Genomic DNA, 25,199 nt, shown 5'->3' with positions numbered 1-25,199 from the left:
GTGGGGTATAGGTGGGAAGGCAGAAAGAAGATTTGCTTTTTCCAGACACACTGTCCCCAAGATACTTTTGGCGAATCAGAGTAAGCGGCTCAGAAGAGGAGGGCAAAACAGTGTCAGCATGAGGTCTCATCTGACAGCTCTCTCCTGAGGATGACCTTCTCTCATATATGCCTTGTGAAAAGCATGTATAGGTACACTTTAACGTTTTAGGCTGTCAGTGGAGAACACAGGAAGGAAGTCTGCTAATTGGGTTCATGGCTAGTGCCTTTGTGGGCAGGAAAATGGAAAATCTACTAGCAAATAGCCATTAACATTTGCTAACATTTGTAATACAGTTGTACTCCTCACAATAGCACGAAACAGTGGGCAGGAAGATATGAGTTCAAGTCCTGCCTCAGACACTCACTAGCTGTGAGATTTTGGGCAAGTCACTTAGCCTCTCTCAGGCTTAGTTTCCTCATTTGTAAAGTAGAGATAATGATGGCATCAAATGAAATAACATGCGAAGCATATTGCCTTAACCTTAAACATACAATGGAAGCATCTAGGTGTTATAGTGGATAAAGTGCTGGGCCAGAAGTCAGTTGAAATCTGACTTCAAACACTTACTAGCTGTGTGACCCTGGGCAAGTCACTTAACCCTGTTTGCCTCAGTTTCCTCATCTGTAAAATGATCTGGAGAAAGAATTGGCAAACCACTCCAGTACCTTTGCCAAGAAAACCCCAAATGGGTTCACAAGGAGTCAGCTGAGTAATAGCAATAAAAGCACTATCTAAATGCCAGCTTTTATCATCATTTTCCAAAAGTGTTTTTGTTTTATCCTTATTGTATTTAAAGTCCTTGGCATTCTTTTTCCACCTCATACAGATAATGTCAGCGGTAGTTTAACAAAATAAAAAGTAACTGATGTTTTTTTGTTGTTGCCCAAAAGGTAGACTATAAAATCTAGAAGGGACAATGGGATAATCAGTCTAGAGCAGCAATGGATCTTAGAGGCCATCTAGTTCAATCCTTTCATTTAAATATACTAGGAGATAGCAGGGCCATCTCCAGTCCTCCCAATCTCTATCTGGCCACTAGACCCAGATGGCTCCAGAGGAGAAAGTGAGGCTGGTGACTTTGCACAGCCCTCCCTCACTTAAATCCAAATCACTTGCAAGTCATGGCATCACCATCTTGGTGTCATGGTTCCCTTCAAGAACAAAGGGCAAACAGCAACAACAGGAGATAGGCTTTTAGGTGCATGTTTAGCTTGATACACTGAAGGGCATTCTGACTATTCTGGTCCATATAGGATTTCCCTTTGGTTTCTGAGCTTGAATGAAGCATGCACACAAAAGACCCTAATGACTTGACCTTGTTCTCTTTCTGGCCTGGCTACTTTGAGTGAAGGGACAATAACTATATTGCAAGCCCCTAGGTATGGAGAAAGTGGTTTTGGTGGTAGCCGATTCTTGCTGCCAGCTGACTATCTCTCCTACTGAGTCAACATAAATCCACAAGCACATGGCCCTGCAGTCCCTGCTGTGTATATTCTATCCTGCCTTAGATAAAAAAGTATTAGAGATGGGGTGGACTAGGCTGTGACCTTGTGTACTTAAATAAGTCAGGAGAGCAACGAAAACCAGAGTACATGCCTGTGTCTGTAGGCAGCCGAGCGCAATGGAGCGCAGTGCCCAAAGTGACTACAAACAAGGCAGCAGCACCTTTGTCTATCACCTATGCAGCATTTGGAAGTAAGCTTGGTAGGTAGAATGCTTTATACTAACAACTTTGTTTAAGCCCACTCTCCCCAGGCACAAAGGTGGTCTAGGAAAGAATGTACTCCAGGTTCAGGAAGAATGTGATTGTACTTTTGTTCTTGCTAAATCTTTCCAATAAATATCTCTTTTGTCTCAGGGACTGAGGAGAGGAGGAGGGGAGGAAGGGATAGGTTTTGGAACTGAAAACTTAAAATGTTTAAAATTGTTTTAACATGTAATTGGGGAAAAAATAAAATATTATTCAAAATATATTTTTAAAATATCCCTTTTGTAAAAGTCAATTGATGTTAATTGGTTAAATGATAATGAGGTGCTGATCAGTTATAGAGATAATGTTGAGGAGTTAATAACTGGCACTGGTTAGATGATAATGAAGAGATAATTTGGTGGTTGATATTTGGAGGAACACACTGGAAGGAGGCTTGAGTGAATAACATTAGAGAAGGACTCTGACCCCTTAGAGCTACGCCTGGATACTGTTGTTAGTTGTTAAAGAGGGAGAGGTAGCCGGACTTGCTCTAGGGAACCCAGCTCTTTGTTGGGAGTGGGAGTTGAAAGGAGGATCCCTAGTGTATACATGGACTACTTAACAAAGAGGAGTGGAAGCCTAGTAAAAGGAATTGGCTTATTCAAGGTCACTCAATATGTTAATGTTTGACTAGACCCCAGGTCTTCTGAATCCAACTCTAATGGTATTATTATTCATGGCCCATCTTTATGATAATGGATACATTTCCTGATTGTGGTAATGACACTTTAAAATGCAAGGGGCAGAAAAGTACTGTCTTAAGCAAGTTCCTTAAAACTAAGAAATAAGATCTTTGGATAAATTAGCTAGCTGCAAATCAGAAGGGACGGCTTGATTCATTTATACTCATTGAACAAACATTTATTGAGTACCTGCAGCTAGGTGATATAGTGGATAAGAGTTTAAACTTGACATACCTGAGATCCTTGCAGATTCACTTGCTGAACCCAGAAATCCCTCCAAACTACTACAACAAACTGATTATTAATAACTACTTGGGGAGGTTCAGAGCTTCCCCTCCTCTAAAGTCCTGACTTTAAGTTCAGTTTTTCTTCAGAAAGACATTATTGATAATGAGATTGCCTGGACTCTCCTTATGCTGGTCAAACTCCACCCAAGCTTACAAGGAATTTGGTCTGAAGTGGGGAACCCCATTGTATTCTATTCAACCTTGGGTGGAGAGAGATCATTTTGTTTAGATAGCCCAAGGATGGGAGTGGTCTGGCATAGAGACCTTTTCTCTGTCCAGAAGGGAAATGATGATAGAGTGACATCAGCCCCTGTTGGAAGGGTATATAACTGTGCAGCCTGACTGCAAGGGTGAGCGCAGTTATAAATGCAGCTCCCATGCATTCATATGCATGCTTGCCTCCTTCGCGAGAAATAAACACACATACATCCTGATCCTGTTTCTTTCTTAGACCTAACTCTGAAGGCTGATATAGTGTGGAGGGTTTGGACGAAATCCAGGAACCCCAAGACTGGCGTTCTAAGACAGGGTCATTGAGAGGGGGTACCCCTTAAGAACCAGAGTACTGGAGAGGGTTGAGGCTATCTGGAAAGAATTCATGGACTAAAACATTCTTTAAGTGAAGGTAGCAGAGATTTATTATGCTTTTCAGCAAGCAAGAGTTCTTAGGGAACCTGCAACCTTACAGGGGTGCAGGTAAAGTTTACAAAGGTTAAACTATAATAAAATATATGCCAAATATACTAATTAGGTGATTCAGGGTGGGATTAGGGAGTGGTTAAGGAGTGGTCAGTTCTTAAAGGAACATGTACTTTTTGTATCTATTGCATAGAGTTTACTGGGAAATAGCCCAAGGTGGTGGGGGTGCTACATCAAGGTGTGGTTTTAGGGCTGAAACATCACTAAGTCAACTAACAGTCAGGGATGACTGAGAAATATCCAGACTGCTCCCATCAATGTCTTGTTAGATGAGATAAATGTAAGGGAGTATACATATGTCTAGGTCTAGCATCCATATGATAGGTCAGTGAGTAGAAAATATCTCTATGACCCAGTACACAGCCAGTTCAGTGAGTACACAGCTGGTTCAAACTAGTAAATTGTATAGGTACACCTGGCTACTGTATCAGGAAGAGAGAAAAGTATTTTGCTAGGGTATGCTGTCCTGTTTTGCTGGAGAGAAACTGCTAAGGACAGTGTTTTGAGGCTAGGGAAAGATATGATTTTGGAACTGGATGTGGTTTTGGTACTGGTATCCAAGCACAAGCACCCAACCACCCCATCAATAGCTAACCTTTACAAAAATGTGCACTATTGGTTTCAAAGACAGTAGAAGTTGAATAATTCAATCAAGAAGCATTTACTAAGCACCTACTTACTTACTAGGTGCTAGGTATTATACTAGGGGCTGGGAATTCAAAGACAAAGTCAAACAGTCCTACCTCTGAGGAGATTATAATGTAGCTATAGAAGACCTGCAAACACCTAGAGATATTTACAAACTATACAATGATAATTTTGGGAGGAAAGCAGTAACAACTAAAGGGATAAGGAAAAGCTTCTTGTAGGAGTCAGCTCTTGAGCTGAGCCTTGAATAGGAGGAAAAGAGATGGCACATTCTAAGCATGGGCGATAACCAGTGCAAAGCCATGGTGATAGGATATTAAGCTCAGGGATGAAGAAAACAAAGAAGGTCAGTTCAGACAAACTATAGTGTGCAGGAAAGAGGATAATATAGAATAACAAGATAATACAGAATAAGAATATAGAATAAATTACAGGAAAGAGGGAATAAGCATTTATACAGTATCTACTATGTGGGTTGGGGTGAGATTGCATGACAGACTTTTAATCTTGGAGAAGATAGGGAGTCAGTGGAGTGACATGGTTAGATTTGGGCTAGAGGAAAATCACTTTGACACTTTGGATGGTGAATTGGAGTAAGAAATACTTAAGGCAGGGAGACCAAATTGGAAGCTGTTGTAATAGTCTAGGCAAGAAGTGGTAAAGGCCTGAATGAGGGTGGTAGTAATGTGAGAACAGGAGTGATGGGACAGATGTTGTGAAGGTAGAAACAATTATGATCTGGCAATTGATTGGATAAATGGGGGGAGGGAGAATGAATGGTAGAAGTAACAAGCAAGTTGCACACCTAGGTTATTGGAAGGGAAGTGATGCCCTTGACTGAAACAGGAAAGTATGAAAGAAAAGAGGGTTTGTATTTGCTCAAATCCATCCCCATTATTAGAAAAACAACTCAAAGTATATGCCCTTTCTGTAGAGCTAGTGGTAGTCAGAGCCAATTCTCTCTAAGAAGGAATAGTTTTGGTTTGGTTTGATTTGGTCTTAAGACCCGTTCTCCCTATCTCATCTAATCTGGAAGTCCAGGGCTTGATCCCACTCTGATTTGACCTGCTCTGTTTCCAACTTGGGCTATTTTGCCCCTCCTTAGACAATCTATTTCTCCCCCTCTCCCCTGCTCCCCTGTTCTCATCACATTAATGCTGAAATTAGTGTAGACACCCCACCATACCCAGAAAGAAAGTCAATATAGTTACCACAAAATACATACTAAGAATTATGTCATTCTGAATGATCAGGTAAAAACACTTATCAAAAAAGTAACACTGGAATATGTCTACTTGGAGAGATAATCACCCTTTGATTCTGAAAGCAGATAAGTGTTCATATATGAATTAGTTTGAGACTATTTTCTAAATCAGGGGCCCTATGTAAAATGCTATTACTAATGATTTTGGAATATCAAAAGCTCTAGCAAGAAGACATTATAATCAGTTAGGCATATGTATGAATCACAAACATGTAAATTAGACAGGAAGCTGATAGAATGACTGACATGTTGAGACTTGATGCCAAGCTAAAGAGGATGATCAGTTCTTTACATTGTTATCTTGTGAAACTGTTAGTCTTTGCTTCCTTAATGGGCTCCAATTGGCACACTGAAGCTAACTGGATGTTCCAGGTCCGGAAATACAATCATGGAATTCAGGCATATTGACAGTTGCTTAACAGGCCTTCTGATTCAAGAAATGAGACAGGGATGACTGCTCCAATAGTCAGGCCCCAACCATTCTACAGCTGTGATCATTGTAATGTAAATAAATAGTATAGTGATTGTATAGCAAACTTACAGAGCAAGTAAGAATCTTTGGAGACATCTTTCATTGATTGCTTGTTCTCTGCTTATCTCTAGTATAATGAGCAATCTGTTCATTACCAGTCAGTACTGCTCCTCATTCATTGAATTAAGACAATGTATAATTCAGTTTATTTGGACAGTGTGGATTAATCAATCATCCAGAATTTACTCACTGTTTACTATGTGCTGAGGACTGAACTAGGCACTGTGGGTGTTCCAAAGAAACAAAGGGTACCATCCCTGTTCAGAAAGAGCTGAATCTAATAAATCCTAGTGTTCAGATGAATTATCTTTTCATTGATTGGGGGTGTGGTGCATATATTAGGTATGATTTCTTTTGTTTTACAGGTAGGAAAGAGATTCATGCTTTCACCCTTACTGAGAAGATTACTGTGGTTAAGGGATGATAATCAAAGCCAACTGTCCACTGCTCCTGATTGATATCTCATTGTGGCATGCAGGAGACCCTGGGTTCTTGGAGGAAATGGCAGAGGGACAGAGTCTGGCAGGTGGTACCAAACTGAAAAGATTTTGAGAGCATGGGACCATTTGTAGACTGTTGTTTGAGGAACAGCTATATTTTGAGAGGCTCATTACCTGAAGACTGGCCAGTATGACATTATATTTTTTTTGGCTACAATTCTACCTATATGACCTTGAGTAAGTGACTTTACCTCTCTGGGTCTTGGTTTCTCCTCTGTAATGTGAGGGTGTTTGATTAAATGACCTCTAAAGTCATTTTCAGCTTTAGAACTCTGATCCTCTAAGACTGAGTTAAAGTGTGGAGGGATACCTGTATCAACAAAGGCATGTTTTTATTTTTTAGCAATATTCAAGTATCTAAAGCAATAATAACAATTGTATTAAAGGCATAGCCCTCTTAGGTTTCCCCAACCAATGACATTTCACAATAACATTGCCAGTTATATGATAACCAAACCCCACCCTAAGGTTAGTACTCCACTGTGATGTCCTCCAGCCAAACCCTGGAGTCCAGTGTAAATCTACCCTGATCTCCAGCCCAAGTCTTTGTTCTTGACTTGGGTTACTAAATATCACAGAAAGATATGAAATACTTTATCCAAACAGCTCTTGCTCTTATCAATAGCAGCCCCTTTCACAAACAAAAAGTATTTAATTAATTGTTCCACCTAGTTGCTTTTAAAACATAAAGCAAAAGAACAGAAAAAAAAAATCTTGAGGTTTATAACACTTTAAATATTACTTGACAAGTTTAAAGTCACTCCTCATTGATTGCCCTAGTCCTCTGCCCTATTAAAAAAAGGGGATGGCAGTAGTGGTATTTGAATCCTGAATCCCAAGACTCCAATTCTAATCAATTGCCTTCCTCCTTCCAACATTGCATTAGGGCTCAGTATTTTTCCATTGCTGATATGGATTTTTCCCCATTGTTAGTATGTAGTTTTACCTTCCCTACCTATGGACAATATTCCTTCCTTCCTTCCTTCCTTCCTTCCTTCTTTCCTTCCTTCCTTCCTTCCAGAATAAAAGAAGAAATTCTCTCATCCGAGAGTTCTCATCTCTGTGTAGAACTTAAACTAGAGGGATTCACAAAGTAGAAAAAGTTGACTCCTCTTCCCATCCCATTTTTGAGGCCTTTGCTAGATTTTTCTCCCTCTTATTTCCAGCCAACCACTTGTCCTTTTCCTCTTCTCCCCATCCCACCCTCATTCTGCTGGATGTCAAAGGCCAACCTTAAGGGTCTTTCTGATGGTTCAGTGTCTCATATCTTCATAGCACAGCCACTTTGCCTAGCCAAGCCTGATTATAGACTCAAGTCTATGAAAATATAGATTACAAAATAGTTGGAACTTTTGCGTCCTGGGAGCATATAGCTTTCATTTACAACTATGTTACCATAGTGTTCATAGGTTTCATGGGTTGCTCTTTTTTTTTTGGTAGAGCAACCACAAATTATTGCCTCAAACTGATTGCATCAAACCACAGAACATTAAAGAGTCTCCTCAATAAGATTCATGATTTTTCAAAAGAGATTCATGTAACAATCCACTAAGGAAAAACTAAATGGATGAAAATGCCTATTGTACAGATGATGACATGCCATCAGATAGTGATCCATTGAGGTAGCTTGTCCATTTATGTATCTGTGACATGCACTTTAGATGGACAATGAGTTGGTCCCAGAATTGAGTAGAAGGAGGAGAGTGGGTTGGGTTGTACTTGGTATATTGTGTGGTACTCTCAGTGATTCCAAGCTGCTCCCCAGAGCAAAGATTCATTGTTCAAAAAATACAAATATTCTCCTAGTTAGAGTATGTAGTTGAAAATAATGGGCATATGGTTATGAATTTTAGAACAGTGTGATCTATAAGAAGTCAAAGTTGTGGAAGACCCAAATAGCAATGGAGAGATGCATGGGTAGGTTACAGCATCATCCACATAGAAGTGAAAAGTGATTTTCCTAAAGCACAGGTCTGATCAAGCACAATCTGTCCCTAAATCCTGTCAATTTCATGGTATCTCTCTTACATGCCTCCTTTCTTTCCTATATCACTGCCACCACCCTGAAGCAGGCCCTCATTATCCCATGTCTGTGCTAGTGAAATAGCCTTCTGGTTAGCCTCGTATATCAAGTATCTTTCCAATCTAGTCCATCTTTCACCCAGCTGTCAAATTGATTTTCTTAAAGCATATTATGATTCCCTTCATTTAATAAACTCCAGTGGCTCCCTATCACTTCCAGCATCAAATATAAAATCCTCTATTTGACATCCAAAGCACTTATAACCTGTCTCCCTACTACCTTGTCAGTCTTCTTACACCTTTCTCACCCCCATGTACTCTGAGATCCAGCAGATACTTGTCTTCCTACTTTTCCTTTCACAAGACCCTCCTTCTCCCAACTCCATACATTTTCATTAGATGCCTGGAACATTAATGCTTCCCTGGCTTTTTTCAAGACCCAGTTAAAATTCCACCTTCTATGAGAAGCCTTTACTGCTCACCTTTAATGCTAGTGCCTTCCTCCTTTGATTATCATAAATAAATATATATGTATATGTATATACACACACATATATTTATATATATATACACACATAGATTGTATGTATATACATATATACATATATATATATGTACATATACGCCTATACACACACATTGTTTGTATCCAATTGTTTGCATATTGTTTCCCTCATTAGACTATGGGCTCCTTAAAAGTAAGGACTGTTTTTTGCCTTTCTTTGTATCCCTAGCACTTAGCTAGAAAGACCTTAGCTTAAAAAGGCCAAGGACTCCCACTGCATCTAAAGCCATCTCTAGTTATCCCAATCTATGTCTATAGACATATAGACATATAGACATATATACCCAGATAGCTCCAGAGAAGAAAGTGAGGCTCAGGACTTTGCACAGTCCTCCCAAGTCATGGCATCACCTTCCTGATGTCATGTTCCTCTTCCAGAAGAAGGACAAACAACAACAGCACTTAGCACCATACCTGACAAATAGTAGGTGCTTAATAAATGCTTATTGACTGTCTGAATTATTGACTGCCTGCCTGATAATGCTGTTTCTCCTAAAGCTGTGTTTTCACAGAACCAATTAAAGATGTTAGATGGAGTATAACTATATGTATTCACAATTTGATGATAGTTTTATAAGATCTCAGACTCTTTGATTCTAGCTCTCCAGATGGCATGTAGTTTTGAGACTTCCAAGTGAGGGATAGGAGAAGGCTAGCTTTTCTTTACTCAGGAACCATGGCAAGAATCAACTAGCCAGAGTTGTACATGGGTCTCTGGCTGGTTTTTCTTCTTTCGTGTTTCTTTTCCTGAATGGTTGGCCAAGTGGTAACCTCAAGATGAATATATCCATGCTTGGAGGTGATGTTGTGAGTCTGAGCCATCTAGAGGTTTGTGAGTGCTGACTAGCCTAGGAAATTTCTGCATCAGAGAAGATGACAGGAAGATTGGCTCATGACTGGCTATTTTAATGGTAGACATGTATTGGGAGTTGTTTGGACAGTGCTGAGCTGAGGTGAAATATGTTAAATGCCTAATTAGCAGTCCTACAAACTGCTTTCTGTTCTGAGGCTCATAGAACAGTAGTTACTGTATTTCTCTATGTATGTGATGCACCTTAATTCTGGGGCCCGAAATTTGAAAAAAAAAATGTATTACATAAAGTTATTGAGCTCAAGTTTTATTCATCATAAAATTTATACAACTCCTCATCACTGTCAAAACTCCCATCCATTAGCTTGTCCTCATCTGTGTTTGATGATGAATCACTGTCTTCATATATTGCTTCATCCTCAGTTCCATCTATGGCATTTGAAATGCCACACTTCTTAAATGACTTGACAACGATCTCAATCTTGATATTATCCCAGGATCTTTTCACCCAGGTACAAACTTCTCCTATAGTTGGTTTCTTCACTCTTGCCTCTCATGGCCTTCTTCTGCCCTGGAGTTTTCAGTAGGGTTTCTTCTTCCCGTAGCTAGTCTCAGATTGTTTTCTCAGTTGGAGGAGGATGAAACACGTTCAGCAGCACAATTTCCATTCACTTTTGCAAACTGGATCATTTTTAACTTGAATTCAGCACTGTACAAAAATCTTTTCTGAACCATTTCTGGGCAGAACGTGGCAAAATGTAACCTAATACACCAGTAACAAATGCCAAACAATGAGCGCAAAGACAAGTGCGAAAAAGCAGGAAATGCAAGTAAAAAAATCTACAACCACTGTATAAGATGCACCCAGTTTTTAGACCCCACATTTTTTGAAAAAGGGTGCATCTTATACATGGGGAAATATGGTATGTGCTGTTACTGAACTGTTTTAATTATTTTTGTCAGATGTGTGCTTTTAAATATCCTATGTTTTACATTCATTGTTATATGTAAGGTGGATTTTGGGAAGCGAGGTGGACTTTGTTGTTCTTTTCTAGATAATAGTTCCCAGGACCATAGATACTAATTCCCAGGATCCATGGCCATAACAATCTCTAATTCCTAGGCTCATGGCTTGTAAACATCTCCAGCATCATATTATATAACCTTGTAAAATATAAACATTTGTGCTTAAAGTCATAAAGATGTACTGCACGTGCACTATGCTGAATCAACATGATATTGCTAAAGTTAATGTAAACTTGTGAAGTTACTCCTTGACAAAATGCCTTCTTTTTTTGTTACCCTATAAATCAAATGGGCACTAGTCAGTAAGTGGGGAATAGGAATGTACAAGGGGAATGTGCATGTGTGCTTCTCTCAACTGGCCCCCATTTTGGGTTGGGGGGAATGCACAAACTGAAATGCTGTGCTTTCCTTGATCAGCCTCCATCAAGGCTTGGGGGAATTTGTTAATGTGTGTTAGTCTCTACTGGCCCCTATCAAGAGTTAGGGGACTTGTAGGAGTTGTAGCTCCTACTATATTCTCTCCCACCCCTTTGAGAAGAGTAATTAGGGAATGCTAGTAAGAGTTGGTGCTCCGATTACCTCTTTGAGAAGATTAGAATATAGTAATATTTATTTATTAGAATATAGTAATATTATTTAACTCCTCATTATATCTCTGATCCTGTTCTTCTGGCTTCCCAGATCAGGAGTGAACCTGCTAGTGCTAGAAGCTCCCCTGTGTCTCCTGCCCAACAACTGGTGTAGCTGGTGTTATCTGTCTGACACTTGTGAAAAACGACTTTACTAACCACCTTGATTTGCTTGAGCTTCCTCCTTACTATTCAGAAGAGGCTGGATTGACCTGGGAATCAAAATCAGCCAATCAGGAGGCAAACTGAGCATCCCTTAAGTTTGACACATCAGAGATCCTTTGCAGTGTTCGCTTGGTAAACCTGAAACTCCCTCTGCTGTGCTGGCAACCACAGAACTGATTTAAGCTGGTTCATACCAGCTCTAATGGACAGAACTAGCACAAGCAACCTAGTTCTCAGACATTGGGGACTTTTCAGCCTTACCCTCTTCTTTGTTCCATGTAGGTATCTCATGATCTCTTGAAATGGCCCCTCCCTGGGAAATGGAAATTGAACTCAAGGGATTGTGGCAGTACCTGATTGGGTCATGACATGGCCATGGCCATTGCCACCCAGCTGTATGCTTTCTTTTTGTCTTTATAATCTGTGTAGCCTAACTCCAAAGCAAGATCAGCTCTGACTGCAGCTCCACATGCATGCCACCAGCTTGAGAAAAATAAAACATGCATACAACCTGATTCCGTTTGTCTTTCTTAGATCAAACTCTGGAGTTGACAGTGTATAAGAATAAATTACCTGTCTGACACTAGATGCATGTTGTACATTTAGACCCTTTATCTACTTAGTGTTTTGGGGAGGTCCTAGAAGTGATCTCTAAATAAAATCATACTGAGGCCGTTGGTATGGGGACTTAACGAATTGAAGAGTATGAGAAAAAGGAAGCCAAGCTCCTCTAGGGATGAACCTAGCCCAGCCACTATCCTGAGTCCACATCAGGGAAGGATGTATGCCCTTCCTTTTGGGCCCAGCCTTGATTCCTCTTAAGGTCAGAGTCTGAAATAAAGTGATGAAGAAGAGGTAGAGTAGCAGCAGTAGGGAGATGAGAAAACGAAAAAATATAAACTTTCCCAGCGCTACTTTTGTGTCCTATGAATTCTTAAACTACCCACCCAATATCTGTATGTTCTGAAAATATGTCCAGAAAGATGTTACTGGTGGAATATGTAGAAGAGATGGCATTTTTAAAAGCAAACTCCAGATTTAATGACAGTTGTGTGCCTTTACATAAGATACACCAGTCTTTCCATAAGGGAACAATTGAAGTAAGAATCCAACATCTTTTTTGGGTAAAGCACAGAAATATCTGGGCCTAAAGATAATAATAAGATAGCAAGATAATAAGATAAATTTATAGTCATAGGGACCTTAGGAGCTGGACCTTAGGGGCCATCCCTGCTTCAAGGCAAGAAGGTAAATGTTTTATATTTGTCTGAAGGGTACTCATGCACTCAGCCCTTTGTTGAGAACATACAGGGAACCCCTCTGAACTACCAGTGATTGGGCAGCCTCCAAGATAACTGCTGAATGAGAGTCAACAGAACTGACTCTTAATGGAAGAGCAAATTCTCCCAGTGGTCAATAAAACTGAAATGTGAAATGGTTCAATTGATTTTCTTCCTATTCCTTTCTGCTTTCCCTTGGATTTCTGGGCCAGAATGTAGGAAGAGGGGAGAGGGTATATTTCTCTTTTTTCCTGCTTTACCCCAGTGTTGAAGAAACTCAAAGACATTAGCTCTACCCAAGTTTTATGTTGGAAACTTTCCTGGATTAATTCTAGGTGGAGATAGCCAGACAAAGAAATGGAAAATGATCCTTTTTGGTGGGTGGGAATCAAGCCCCAAATTCATGTAAGATCATATCCTATCCTGAGCCTCCTAATTGCATAATCAACTAAAATTATTAATTGGACATCTATTAAATTTAAAATACTTCAAGAGGGTACTTTGAAAGAGCACCACTGGCTTGGGAGTCAGAGAAGGTAGGTATAAAAAGTGGAGTTGGGACTCAGTACCTGTGTGACCTTTGGCCAAGTAATTTCACTTCTCTGCTTCCTTTTCAATAAAACGGGGAGAGCAAATTTGATCTCCCCTAGGGTCCCCTCCAGTTTTAAATTTGTGTTTTTAAAACTCTGTTGGAGGTGCAAAGAAGTAAATCAAGGGGTCTGTGACTTCAAGGAACTTACAGTCTAGGGAAGCTAAACATCTGCATGAGATTTAAATAACAGTGTAAGAGATAAATACCTGCTCCATGCAGCAATATAAAATGTAGTGGAATAAGATTAATTGCCAAAGAGATACAAGGAAGGAATATTGAATAAGGAGTCAGGAGACCTGGTTTTTAAGTCACCATTTTGCCTCTAGCCCCTTTGTAGGCAAAGTAATTTAACTGTCCTTGCTTTCAGATTCTGTGAAAGCAAAGAGGTTAGCCTAGACAATCTATCTCCAAGGCCCTTTTGTTGGGCCTGCTGTAGACACAGATAATAACTGCTAATACTACAGAAGGTCAGAAGGACAGATTACTGTAGGCTTGGCTGGTAAGAGATATATTAAGGAGGAGAAAGGAATTGAGCTGGGTATTAAAAGGATGAATAAAATTGACTTGGAAGACTTGGGCATGTTTCTGTAATCTGTAAAATGGGGGGCTAGACCAGATAGCCTCTAAGGCAGAGGTTCTTAATCTTCTTGGTGCCATGAATCTCTTTGGAAGTCTGATGATGGCTTTGGACCCCTTTTCAGAATCATGTTTTTAAATGCATAAAATAAAATACATAGGATTACAAAGGAAGTCAATTATATTGAAATAATGATCTAGTGTAATTTTTTTCCCCATCCAAGTCAATGACTCCCTTGTCTGTGAATCACAGGTTAGGAACCCCTGCTCCAAGACTTCATCCAGCACTAAATTCTATAGTCCTATGTTAGCAAAAGCACTTATAGTAATACTTCACAATCAATGAATCAACAGGTATTTATTCAGCATTTATGTGTCAGGCACCATTGTAGGTGCTGAGACTACAAAGACAAAAAAAGAAATATCCTCTATTCCCAGGGAGCTTATACCAAAGTCACATTAATGTGGGAACATCTTTCGCTGGTGTAGAATGTAGTCCCTCCATGCAACTAGGCCACTTGGGTATCATTTTCACTGCTCTATGCCGCTTTACACTAAAGACAAAAGAAGAATAACTCTATACACATTCATTCAACCCTGATCTTTTTCTCAGGTACAAAATTAAAGAGATGCTATTCCTTCCTCCCCTTCTTGTGTCACCACCTTTAATATCTCCCAGCTCTTGGTACGATCTCGTCTTGTTTCCCCTGGGATTATGGTGACAGAAGAGAACCTTCCAGGTAGAGGTGTGGCCGGAAGAAAGAAAGTGAAAGCCTATTTGGGGAACAGGTAGGAGCCTCGTTTTCCTGACTGTGGCTACAGATAGATACTTTTGCTACTTTTTGTTTCTTCCTTCCTTTTCCCCTCACTCCATCAAGGACAAGATGGTAGAGAAGCTTGCAACTATGATATTAACTTTGTATCATATTGTAACAGCAGTATTAGGAAATAGCCATTCTGTTCTATTCTGAAGGGATACCATTTGATCGATTCCTTTGCATGTCCTGATCCTAAGTCTGGAGGATAGGAGAATGTGGACATCTAAGGATGGCGTGGGGACAGTGGAAGGGGTGAGGGGGCATCAGACCACATAGCAAGTTGGTTGTGATGGAACCATTTCTCTGTATAGCCTGGTGGAAACCTCTGTTAGGGGAAGTATAGAATCAAACTTTCATGGGTCCTAATATCCTACACCCCTTTCTACTCTTTATATTTTGCCCCCGTCAGTGTGGTAAGTGTGACCACAGCCTTGGATTAAATGGAGGGCTGGAGGTGGTCCTGTCGGTGAGAGCTTCACAAAATATGTCCTAGAATTCCTGCTGAATATATTGCCAAACTGAAAGCTTCTTTAAATAGTCCTCAATACCTGGAGCAGGAAGGGATGGAAAGTGATGGGAGGAAGTGCTGACTGTCAGGAGGCTGGGGAGCTTGAGATTATAGTCAGGCTACAGGCTCAGGAATATGCATGAAGCCTAGTAAACAGTTAATCTTACTTTTCTGTCTTTCTCACTCCTTTTTTTCCTCTGCCACCGGTTTTCTGTAGAAACTTGATCCATCTGCTTCCATCTCTGCCTCCACCCCATGGGAAGGTTTGGTGCATTCCTAGCCAATCTGTTAAAGCAGGAAGGCTACTTACTCTAAGTAGGCTGATATTTTCTGCTCTAATCAGAAACAAACTGGACTACATGATAAATTACTGTGACAGGACATTGAGGAACTTATTAAAAATTAGTGATTGCTTCTGATATTTAAATGCAATAGATATGGATGATTAGTGGGGAAATGATTCACTGACTGCAGAATTCTTTGAAATACTAAGATAAGGCATTAAGCCATTTTTCTTTTTAGACTATGGAGTGCCACATAATCATAGATTTTTGAGCTGGAAGGGGCCTCAGAGATCATCTAAGTCCAACTTCCTTATCTATAGATTAAAAAGCAAAAAACAAAAAGCTTTAGTTTCAGAAGTTAAATGTCTTGCCCAAGCTCTCAAAGGAAATAATTAGCACAGTCAGGATTCAAACCCTGTCTTCTGGGTTCCACTGCTCATCCCACTGGACCTGGCTACATTTTAACCGAATGTGTGTGTGCAATGCACGTGGATGCTTCTCAGGGAAAAGCAGATTTTAGTAAATGCTGCTTTTTGATAATGAAAGCAATAATAACATGAATTCTCCTAGGCTCACACCACCCTGCCTTTTATAATGTTAGGTGGCATAGTGGATCAAGCTTGGAGCTGAGGACCTGAGTTCAAATATGATCTCAGACACTCACTAGATGTGTGACCTTGGGAACTTTGTAGCCTCGGTGCCTCATCCGTAAAATGGAGATGATATAGCACCTACCTCCCAGGGTTCCAGAGAGGACCAAATGAGATAACATGCTTAGCACAGTGCCTGGCATATAGTAAGCATTATATAAATGTTGTGGTTGTTAAAGTGCTTTGCAAACCTTAAATGCAAGCTGTTATTAGCGTTGTTTTAATAACGCGGGAGTCACCCCAAAGTCCTAAGCAAGCAGCTTGGCAGCACCAGAAGCAGGGAGCTTCTCTGTCCTAGCAACCGTCGATCTCTAGGGTCAGGCGTGGCTTGTGAATCTGGAGAGGAAGGCTCGTCAAGTGCGCCCCCTCTGGAGAGGGAACTACAATTCCCGTGATGCTAGAGGGTGGTCTCCGTAGTGACGCAGTCGGTGTTGGTGGCTGGGAGGGAGTGGGGCAGTGGGAGGCAGGGAGGGTGAGGGGAGGCGGAGTGGGGCGGCAGAACTCTTCACGGTGTTCCCTACTCCAGACTCAGGCAGCCGCCGCCGCCGCCGCCGGAGCCGCCATGTTGGTTTGAGAGGCGATGACAGGAGGTGGCTGCTGTGTCTCGGGCTGAAAAGTGGAGGCGCAGCAGCAGCAGCAGCAGCTGGGGGAGGAGGAGGAGGAGGAGGAGGAGAGAGCGCTGAGAAGAAACCGGAACCGGGCTGTGGAGAGGGGGAGAAGTGCTCCCGGCGGCGTCCGGCCTTGATCCGCCTGACTGAGGGATAGAGGGACGGGGGAGAAGGGGAGAGGAGACGAGGACGAAAAAGAGAGAGGGAGAAGAAAAGAGTCCTGAGTAGCTGGAGACGATGACTCCCGAGACTCGGCTTGGCCGCTGCTGCTGCTGCCGCCTGTGGGCGACCCCGACGGCCGCCTAATCCTCCGGGGAGTGCGGGGGTTTCCTGTCCCGCCCGGCCCGGCCCAGTCCGGCCCGGTCCGGCCCCCTCCTAGCCTGCACCTCTTCCCCTCCCCCACCTTCCTCCTCCCCCTGGGCTTTCGGTTCTGCCACTCACAAGTTAAAGATTCTTTCTGCTCCAGTTCCTGAATCCCCCCACCCCCCCAAAGTTGAGCTGCTGCGTCCCACCCTCTCCCCCCTGCCCGAGATATTCCCCCCCTTTCCCCTCTCCCGCAGGGTTTTTCCGTCTCCGAGTCTCCCCGTCCGGGAGTTGTGCGTGTTTCTGGGTGCTCTGGGACTGGTCCGGCTCTCCAGCTATTTCTTACTCTGCATGTGTATCTACATAGTTATCTATGTACACATCGGGACATTTTTTCTCCTGCTTAATGAGGACTTGACTCGGGAGCCACTGTGAATCATTCTCTGGGCTGGGAAAGGAGGAAGGAAGATTTAACCCCCTCCCACCCCACTTCATGTCCATGTCTCATTCGGTTTGGTCTACCTGGCACGGTTGGTACTGTTGCTGCTGCTGCTGCTGACAGGGATCTGCTGCCATCTCTGGAGTTTTGCTCTTGACACAGCTAGAGACAGTTCCTGTGGATTTTTCTTTTTCTTTTTTTTCCGTCAGAATCTCAACCAATCCAACAATCTTTTTCTTAAAACAAGTTTCTTTTAAAAGCACGAAACATAAGTCAAAATTGGTAGAGGAGCTATTTCCGTGGCTTTCTGAAGATCTCTCTGTATTTTTGTTTGATCATCAGGGTATAAATCAAACAGCAAGATGTCCAGCAATGTTCCGGCTGATATGGTAAGTGAAGGATGTATTGTTATTATTTGTTTAAGATGATATTTCAGTCTTATTTACTCAGGAAGGGTATTGGGTGCAAAGGGGATATTTGATGGAAATAGTTGGGAAACCACGGCGTCTGGTGATCTAGAGCACTAAAGTTGCAGTCTCTGATTTTTTTCCCCCTTTTCTACCGGTATTTTTGTTTGGAGAATCATAAAAAAAAATGCAGAAGTAGGGAGCTTTAGTAAAAAAACAAATGATCTTCCTATTTCCTCCAGAACCAAATGTAAGAAACCCTTCTACCTTAATGCTTCTGAAATTGTCAGTGGCACCAGGTAGAGCCGGAGAATTGAATTTCATGTACTGGATAGAAATTGATCATTAGAAAAATAAAATCTCGCCTTTATAACACAGTAAGATCATTAATGCAGTAGCTGCAAACTTGACATTTTTCCAAGGACAGTGAAGTACTACTACTTCTTGGTTAAAATTATATTACGATCTAAATTACATTTAGTTATCTTCCCCCATCCCCCCAGTTTACCGGTTAATATGTGTCTGGATAAGAAAAATGTTAAGCTGTTAAGGAAATCTCACAAAATAGGACGGTCATAATGTTAGAAATTGACATCAGTTTTCCACGACTTCCTGTAAGTGTATCAAATGTTTGACATTATTAACATCCTTGGACTTAAAAAACAGACAAACCATACATTATTGAATTTCGCCATATGTTTAGTATTTGAAACAAAACTATTCTTGTTTATTGATGCTTTTGTTTTAAAGGTTAAGATTGTGACTTTGTTGACTAACTAGAATGACTGTGTAAGCTTACAATGTGGGTTTTTGGTGTGAAATTACATGCCTTTTGCAATAATAAAGGCAAGTATGGAAAAAGCCTAAAATAATCTTGGCAAAATAGATTTGTAGTCAATATAGGTGAGATAACCTTGTTGTTTGAAGTGTGGTAGTTTTTAGTTGTTTATTGTATCCCTATAGAAAATTAAACCCGTTAAGAGCCAAGAGATAAATGATTACACAGCAGGAAACTGCATTGGCAGTTTTTTTAAATGGAATGAAAAATAATTTAGTACATGTCGACATTTATTTTGCGCTTATCTCGATTTGTCAGTTAACGTGATGTATAAATGCAGAATAAATGTAAGTTCCTGCTTAGTTGGCCTCAGATGGAAACCTCTCTTTTCCAAGCTTCAAAAAGGTCCTTGCATTCTCCTTTAATTTCTCTCTCACCACCACGCACACATCCTAAACTCACACATGGCCAAAGCTCTTTTCTCTGATTAAGGATGCCAGGACATGTTATCCTTCACTCTGCTGAAGTTGACTAGAGGGGTCTCTAGGTAGTGCTGTTTAGTGCTTTTTCTCTTGTTTGGTGGTGAGCAGCACTCTGTTGGTCTGGGGAGCATTAGAACTCCAGGAAAAGGTTTTGTCTTTAAAATTACCCTTAAAAAAATTTTTTTTTTGGTATTGAAAGCCCCAAGTTTTCTTTATTTTGTCACAAAAGCCATATTGAAATAAACATGCAATCAAAATAATGTTGATATTACCTGGGCCTGGTAATTACAGTTGGAGAAAAACTGGAATGTGCGTAGCATCATGTATAATATTGTCCCTGTTACAGATGATTTGGGAATATTGTTTTCTGGTCAGAGATAGGGAATGGAAGCTGCAGGTCAAATACGGGGATTTGGAAGGAAGACTATAGAATTTAATTTACTTTTCTGCAGCATTGCTACATCAGTTTTTACATTTATAAATTAAACTTAGCACAATTTATCTTTTTTAGATTGACATTGTTGTAGAGGCCTTGGTCTTCTCCAGCGCTTTGAGATCCTTTGATTAAAAGGGATGTGCAACAAGGGCAAAGCAATGTTATGTAATATTCATGTAACACCTTGATGTAGATGTTTTTGAATAGGCACTATGGTCCAGTCCAAATTAACTTGTTCCAAAGTTTGTTTTTCTAGTTGTTTTGGGGTTCTTGACATTTTACCATGTCATTTAGATTCTGTTTGTTGTTAGAAACATAGCACATTACTAAAATATATTCTTTAATTTAACATTGGTCCAGGATTCACAACCCCAAGGTACTTTCAGAAATCATGTATAAATATTGGCTAGAAGTTGTAGAATGATTACTTCCAGATTTGCTAGACTTGTTGGATAAATAATTTACTGTTTATGTTTACATTGATTATTCAAAACCAGTGGAAGCTATTTTCACACATTCTTTATTAGACTGAAATTAAAGCTAAAAGTATACCTCTGAAACTAAGTTGTTTTATTGCAACAAAATTCCTAAATTGATTAGCATGTGTATGTTACATTCCTATAAGCTTTTAAGCATGTATCACACTAGTCAATTAGCACACTTCAGGTTCATTTGACCAAATTTCAAGAATTCCAAATATGCAAAATTCTAATATTAGAGTCAGAATACTACTTAGAAGGTAACTTTATTATTCTTACATTGTTGTAGTGAGTGCTTGTTATCTGAGAAAATACTCTTTTGGGGACATGGTGGAGCTGTGGAGCTCTATGTTTCATCAATTGATAATTCATTCTTAAAGTTCAATAGTCATTGTTAAATCCTCTGATCTTTTAAAAACATCTTTTTTTTTAAATACATTTAAGTCTTGATTTTGTATTTTTGTAAATCTACTTATTTTTAATTTAATTTTTTTGCTCACCACGTGATATTCCCATTTTTCCAGCAAAAACTGAAGGTTGCTTCTTGCACTAGATCTGTGATCCTATGAGTAAAGTGGGTTGATGTTTTTTTGGTCACTTTCTATTGTGGTTTTGGCACTTTTAAAATCATTAGTACTAATGATTTTATCTTACTTAGTACTACCTAAAGTATTTCAAGTCATTTATCTCTTTTGACTCTCACAACAACTTTGTAAAATGTGCTAATACAATTATCTCCATTTTACATATGCAGATACTCAAACTCAGAGTTTAAGATCATTAGGCTAATTTTATCAGTATTACTTTTACTTAGTTTTATCAGTTTTTATTTACTTAAAATGTTTTTAGATACTGGGTCCATTGACTAAATAAGTTCTAGCACTTTAATTTTAAATTAAATGCTGAAAACTTGGCTAAGTAACTTGTTTTTAAAAGAAGTTTGAATTAAACACAAAAATCAGCATGATAATTTAGAAGTGAATCATGAAAGTATTTCACATTTTAAATCAATTCACAGTATACTGTTCTTAGTGGGGAAATTCGGTGCTTCATTCTGGTTGTTCTTAATGATAGCTTGAATTATTTTGATGACTAGGTCAAGTCAGCATAAGACTATTTACTGTCTGTCAGAAAGAACGTCAGTGGTGTAGACAGGAATGTAATTCATCTTTTTGGAGTGGTGGGAGGAGTTCTCCGGCAAAAAATTATTTGTATTTTCAAACAGAAGTTTTTGTATGCTGGTTTTGAACTACTGGGTGAATCACTGGACTACAATCCCATTTTTTTTCTTTTTGGAATTAGATTTGGTGCAAGTCTGTCCTTTTAAAGATCCTTCTGTAGAATAACAACTGTCTGCCTATAAGAGGAGTTGGGTATTATTGAAAGAATTCTAGAAAGTATTTTTGTATCTTTGAAGAAAAGTAGCATATAAAGTGTCATTTTTGTTACTCATAGAAGCTGGCCAGATGTAACAAAATTCTGTTTTCCATGTTAGCTGTGGTGTGATATAATATGAAATTAGTTTGAATTTACAGTATTATTTGGGGCTTTGTGCTTTATTTTTTTTAAGTTGTCATTTTTGGTTATATTTCTATTTCGTGTATAGAATAATTGGAGCCCTCTGGTGGACAAAATGTTATTGCTGTGTAAATGAGTAAACCTGAGATCTATGCTATTTTTTGTATAAAACACCTGCATCTAAAATATTTAACTAAAACAGGATACTGCTAGACATTAATCAAAGTTCTTTTAATCCGATCTTTTTAATCTCTTTTCTAAAGCTTAGTTAAAAATATCTGATTCAGAGTATACATGAAGAAAATACCAGTTCATTTGTATAAAGAAATTGATCTGTAGGAATAGGGCATTTTTAAATACCAGGTAGCCATGGTAATTAAGGCACAGAACTAAAAGTTTCTACCTCCTTCTCTCCCCTCCCTATCTCAAGCTTTAAAGTTTTATAAAGGGTAGACTGAGTACTGCCTATAAATATAAGTGGTTTAGCAAATAATGTTAGTAAATAGTGTTAGTTTAATATAATTGCTTATAGTTTTACATTTTTTTTATAATGTTTGGGGTTTTAGAAACATTTTATATATTTTGGATTATTACTAGTAAAAGATGGTAAATGTTCATTTCTCATTAACAGACAATTTAAAAGACTTGCTTATGGTGGCGTAGCTAGTGAGTATTGCAGCTGAGACTAGAACTGGTCTTCTAAGTTGAGTACTCTGTCAATCACATCAGGATTTACTAGAATTGTATGTAGCGAGTGCTCAAAAATTATCTATTTTCCTTAAGATTAAAATATTTTCTTTGCTACTAATGAGAAAGATGAGCATTTCCCCCATTATAATGTTGATATTCACTATAGAGTATAAAACTATGTTCATATTATCAGACTATCATAAAGGAAACATCTTCTTTTGGATCATAGGAACGTAGACATAAGACATGGAAGGAACCCCAGTGTTTCACTAATGAAGAAACAGAGGCACATACAGGTTAATGGCCTGACCAAGTTACGCAGGAAGAGAAAGTATCAGAGGCTGGATTTGAACTCGGGATTTTTGACTCCAGATCCCCGTCTTAACATTTAGAACTTGAAGCATAACTGAAAACTTCAAATGGATTTTAAGAAACTGAAGTATGGTCTTTTGATTCTTTAAGATAATTTTCTTCCTAGGCAAGAAAAAGACAGAAATTGTGTGTATATTAAAACATCAACTATCTGAAACTCTCGGAGTTCCAATCATTCTAAATAACTGAGTTATTCAGGGAACTGGAGACTTGTTCCTTTTAAGTACCCATACTTTAAAAACCCAACATTCTGCATGGAAATCTTTCTAAATGTTATACTGAACATAATTTCTTGATGATTCAGGGTTGTTATAATTAGGAACATAAATTATTTTACTGAGCTGTTATATGTATTACATGATATACCTTCAGGGCTGTTGAGGTGGATAGGACTGTTTATACCTATGCTAAATGGTTTCAGAACACGTGCTTTTTGAAATCATGAATCTTTTTTTTTATAATTTTTCTTTCTCCTCCCTTAGTGTCCATGATGACGTCTACTGCTTGTAAGCGTGTTTGTCTGTAGTAGCAGCTCTCATATCCAATTTGTTGCTTCTCAATCTTCTGTGGACTTCAAATTATAAACAAGTTTTTGTCAAAATTAAGAAAAAATAGATTCTTAGCTCCTGTAAGTTTATGAGGATCAATGTGTAGATTTTAAAAATATATATGTTTTAGATTCTGAGAGCTTATTATTATTGGGGTTTTTGTTGTGTTAGCAGAATTTCAATAGTTAAGGTATAATTTGTGTTTTGGTGGGAAAATAGGCTGATTTTTATTAAAAGTTGGGTCTTTTTTAAATCAAAGAGATTTAACTTATTGCAACATTGGATTCCTTTCATCTTGCATCTCTCAGTACTTCAATGACTTGGTATTTAATCAGTATGTATATTCCTTCCACATATGCAGATCATAGCCCTTCTATAATTTAATAAAAAGATCTTCGAGAGTTGCTGAAGCCAAGTTGGTTATGAGCCTTTCCAGGCTTAGTTTGACCAGTACTCCAGTGTCCAATATACTGAGCTTATTCTTTTATCTTTCTTTACATCTATAGCTATATCTATAACATAGAAGCAGTTTTGAATGACTATTCTAGAGTGATTTTTTTTTTTTGACATGGGAACTCCCTTTCCTTCCCTGTAGTGAGTTGGGATTTCCCTCTCTCATACTCTTCCATTGTTTGGGTTACTTTTTAAAATTCCTGCTTAGTCTCTGATTCTCACCTTGTGGGGAAAGAGTCTGTAGTGACATAACTGGTAGCAGGAAGTGGAGGAAGGAGGTAAGGATAAACCCCACAGGTGATCTTTCTTCATCCCAAAATATGTTAACTTACCTAGCCTGAAAGATTATTGTTTCCAGTTCTTGGTTCAGTATTTCATCATGTTTCCAGGTATGCTGTATCCAGCCCTATCTTAACCTTTAACTCAGAACCATCATTCCTCTCTGTAATTACACTAAAGAAATGTACAGAACAGTCTGATTTTTCCCCCCGAAATTTACATAAATTTAATTTAGTACTTTTGTGTATAGAGACCTATACAATTAAGTATCTTGGACTTTTCTTTTTCCACACAGGGTCTAAGTAGAAAGAAAAAAGAGATGTGGAAGAATAGGGGAATAAGTGGTTCTTGGCAGGAGGGGCCATCAGAGAGAATGTTTTAATTGTTCACTCTTTGTTACAAGATGGTAACTTCACCCCCCACCCCCCCAAAAAAACAAAACAACAACTCAAAAAGGCTGTGTGGGAGATAGCATTTTGTTCTGTGGTGGGCTAGAGGACAAATCTTGGTCGGAAGCAGCAGGTGGTGTCAGTAAAAAGGGAAGTTGGCAAGCTGGTCACTGAGGCTGGGGTAAGAAAAGAAAGGAAGTGACTGGGAAGTTTGCCAGAATTAAAAAATATTCCTAGTTTATGTAGATAGAAACCCATCAACTACTACGGGTTTTTATTCTAACTCTGTACAGGCCTTTTCCAGAACATGGGGTTCATAAAATCATAGAATGTATTTTGGACATGGAGAAGGTGAGGAGTGGGGAAATCTCCAGTTATTCTGTAGCTGAAGAATGGTGAAGGAGATTACTCAACCAAGCATCAATCTCCAAGCATTTTAGGCACTTCTGTGCTAAGTGGTGGATACAAAGGAAGGCAAAAACATAGTCTTAACTCTTAAGGAACTCACATTTTAATGGCAGAGACTATATGCAAAAAGCTATGTACATAGAAGATATATATGTATATGTGTATATGTATGTATATGGCTTTATATGTTGGGTCTTCCTCTTTGGAAATATGAAGTCGTTTTCCAATAAAAACCATTGTTCAGCTTCCAGAAACATTTACTAAGTGCCTAGTGGGTGC

General features: G+C 39.3%; 1 protein-coding gene across 1 annotated transcript in view; it reads left to right on the top strand.

Annotated features, from left to right (window-relative positions):
- Positions 1 to 16,775: 16,775 nt before the first annotated feature.
- Positions 16,776 to 25,199, top strand: part of UBL3 (ubiquitin like 3) — a 99,183-nt gene continuing 90,759 nt past the window's right edge. The window contains exon 1 of the mRNA XM_036743523.1: positions 16,776 to 18,070. Within this exon, the coding sequence (XP_036599418.1) occupies positions 18,044 to 18,070 (27 nt within the window). The 5' untranslated portion in view covers positions 16,776 to 18,043. The remainder of the gene's footprint in view (positions 18,071 to 25,199) is intronic.

This window comes from Trichosurus vulpecula, chromosome 2 (genome assembly GCF_011100635.1).
Source record: "Trichosurus vulpecula isolate mTriVul1 chromosome 2, mTriVul1.pri, whole genome shotgun sequence".
NCBI classification, from domain to species: domain Eukaryota; kingdom Metazoa; phylum Chordata; class Mammalia; order Diprotodontia; family Phalangeridae; genus Trichosurus; species Trichosurus vulpecula.
Note: the sequence above shows the minus strand (reverse complement) of the source record. Positions and strands in the feature narration are given on the sequence as shown.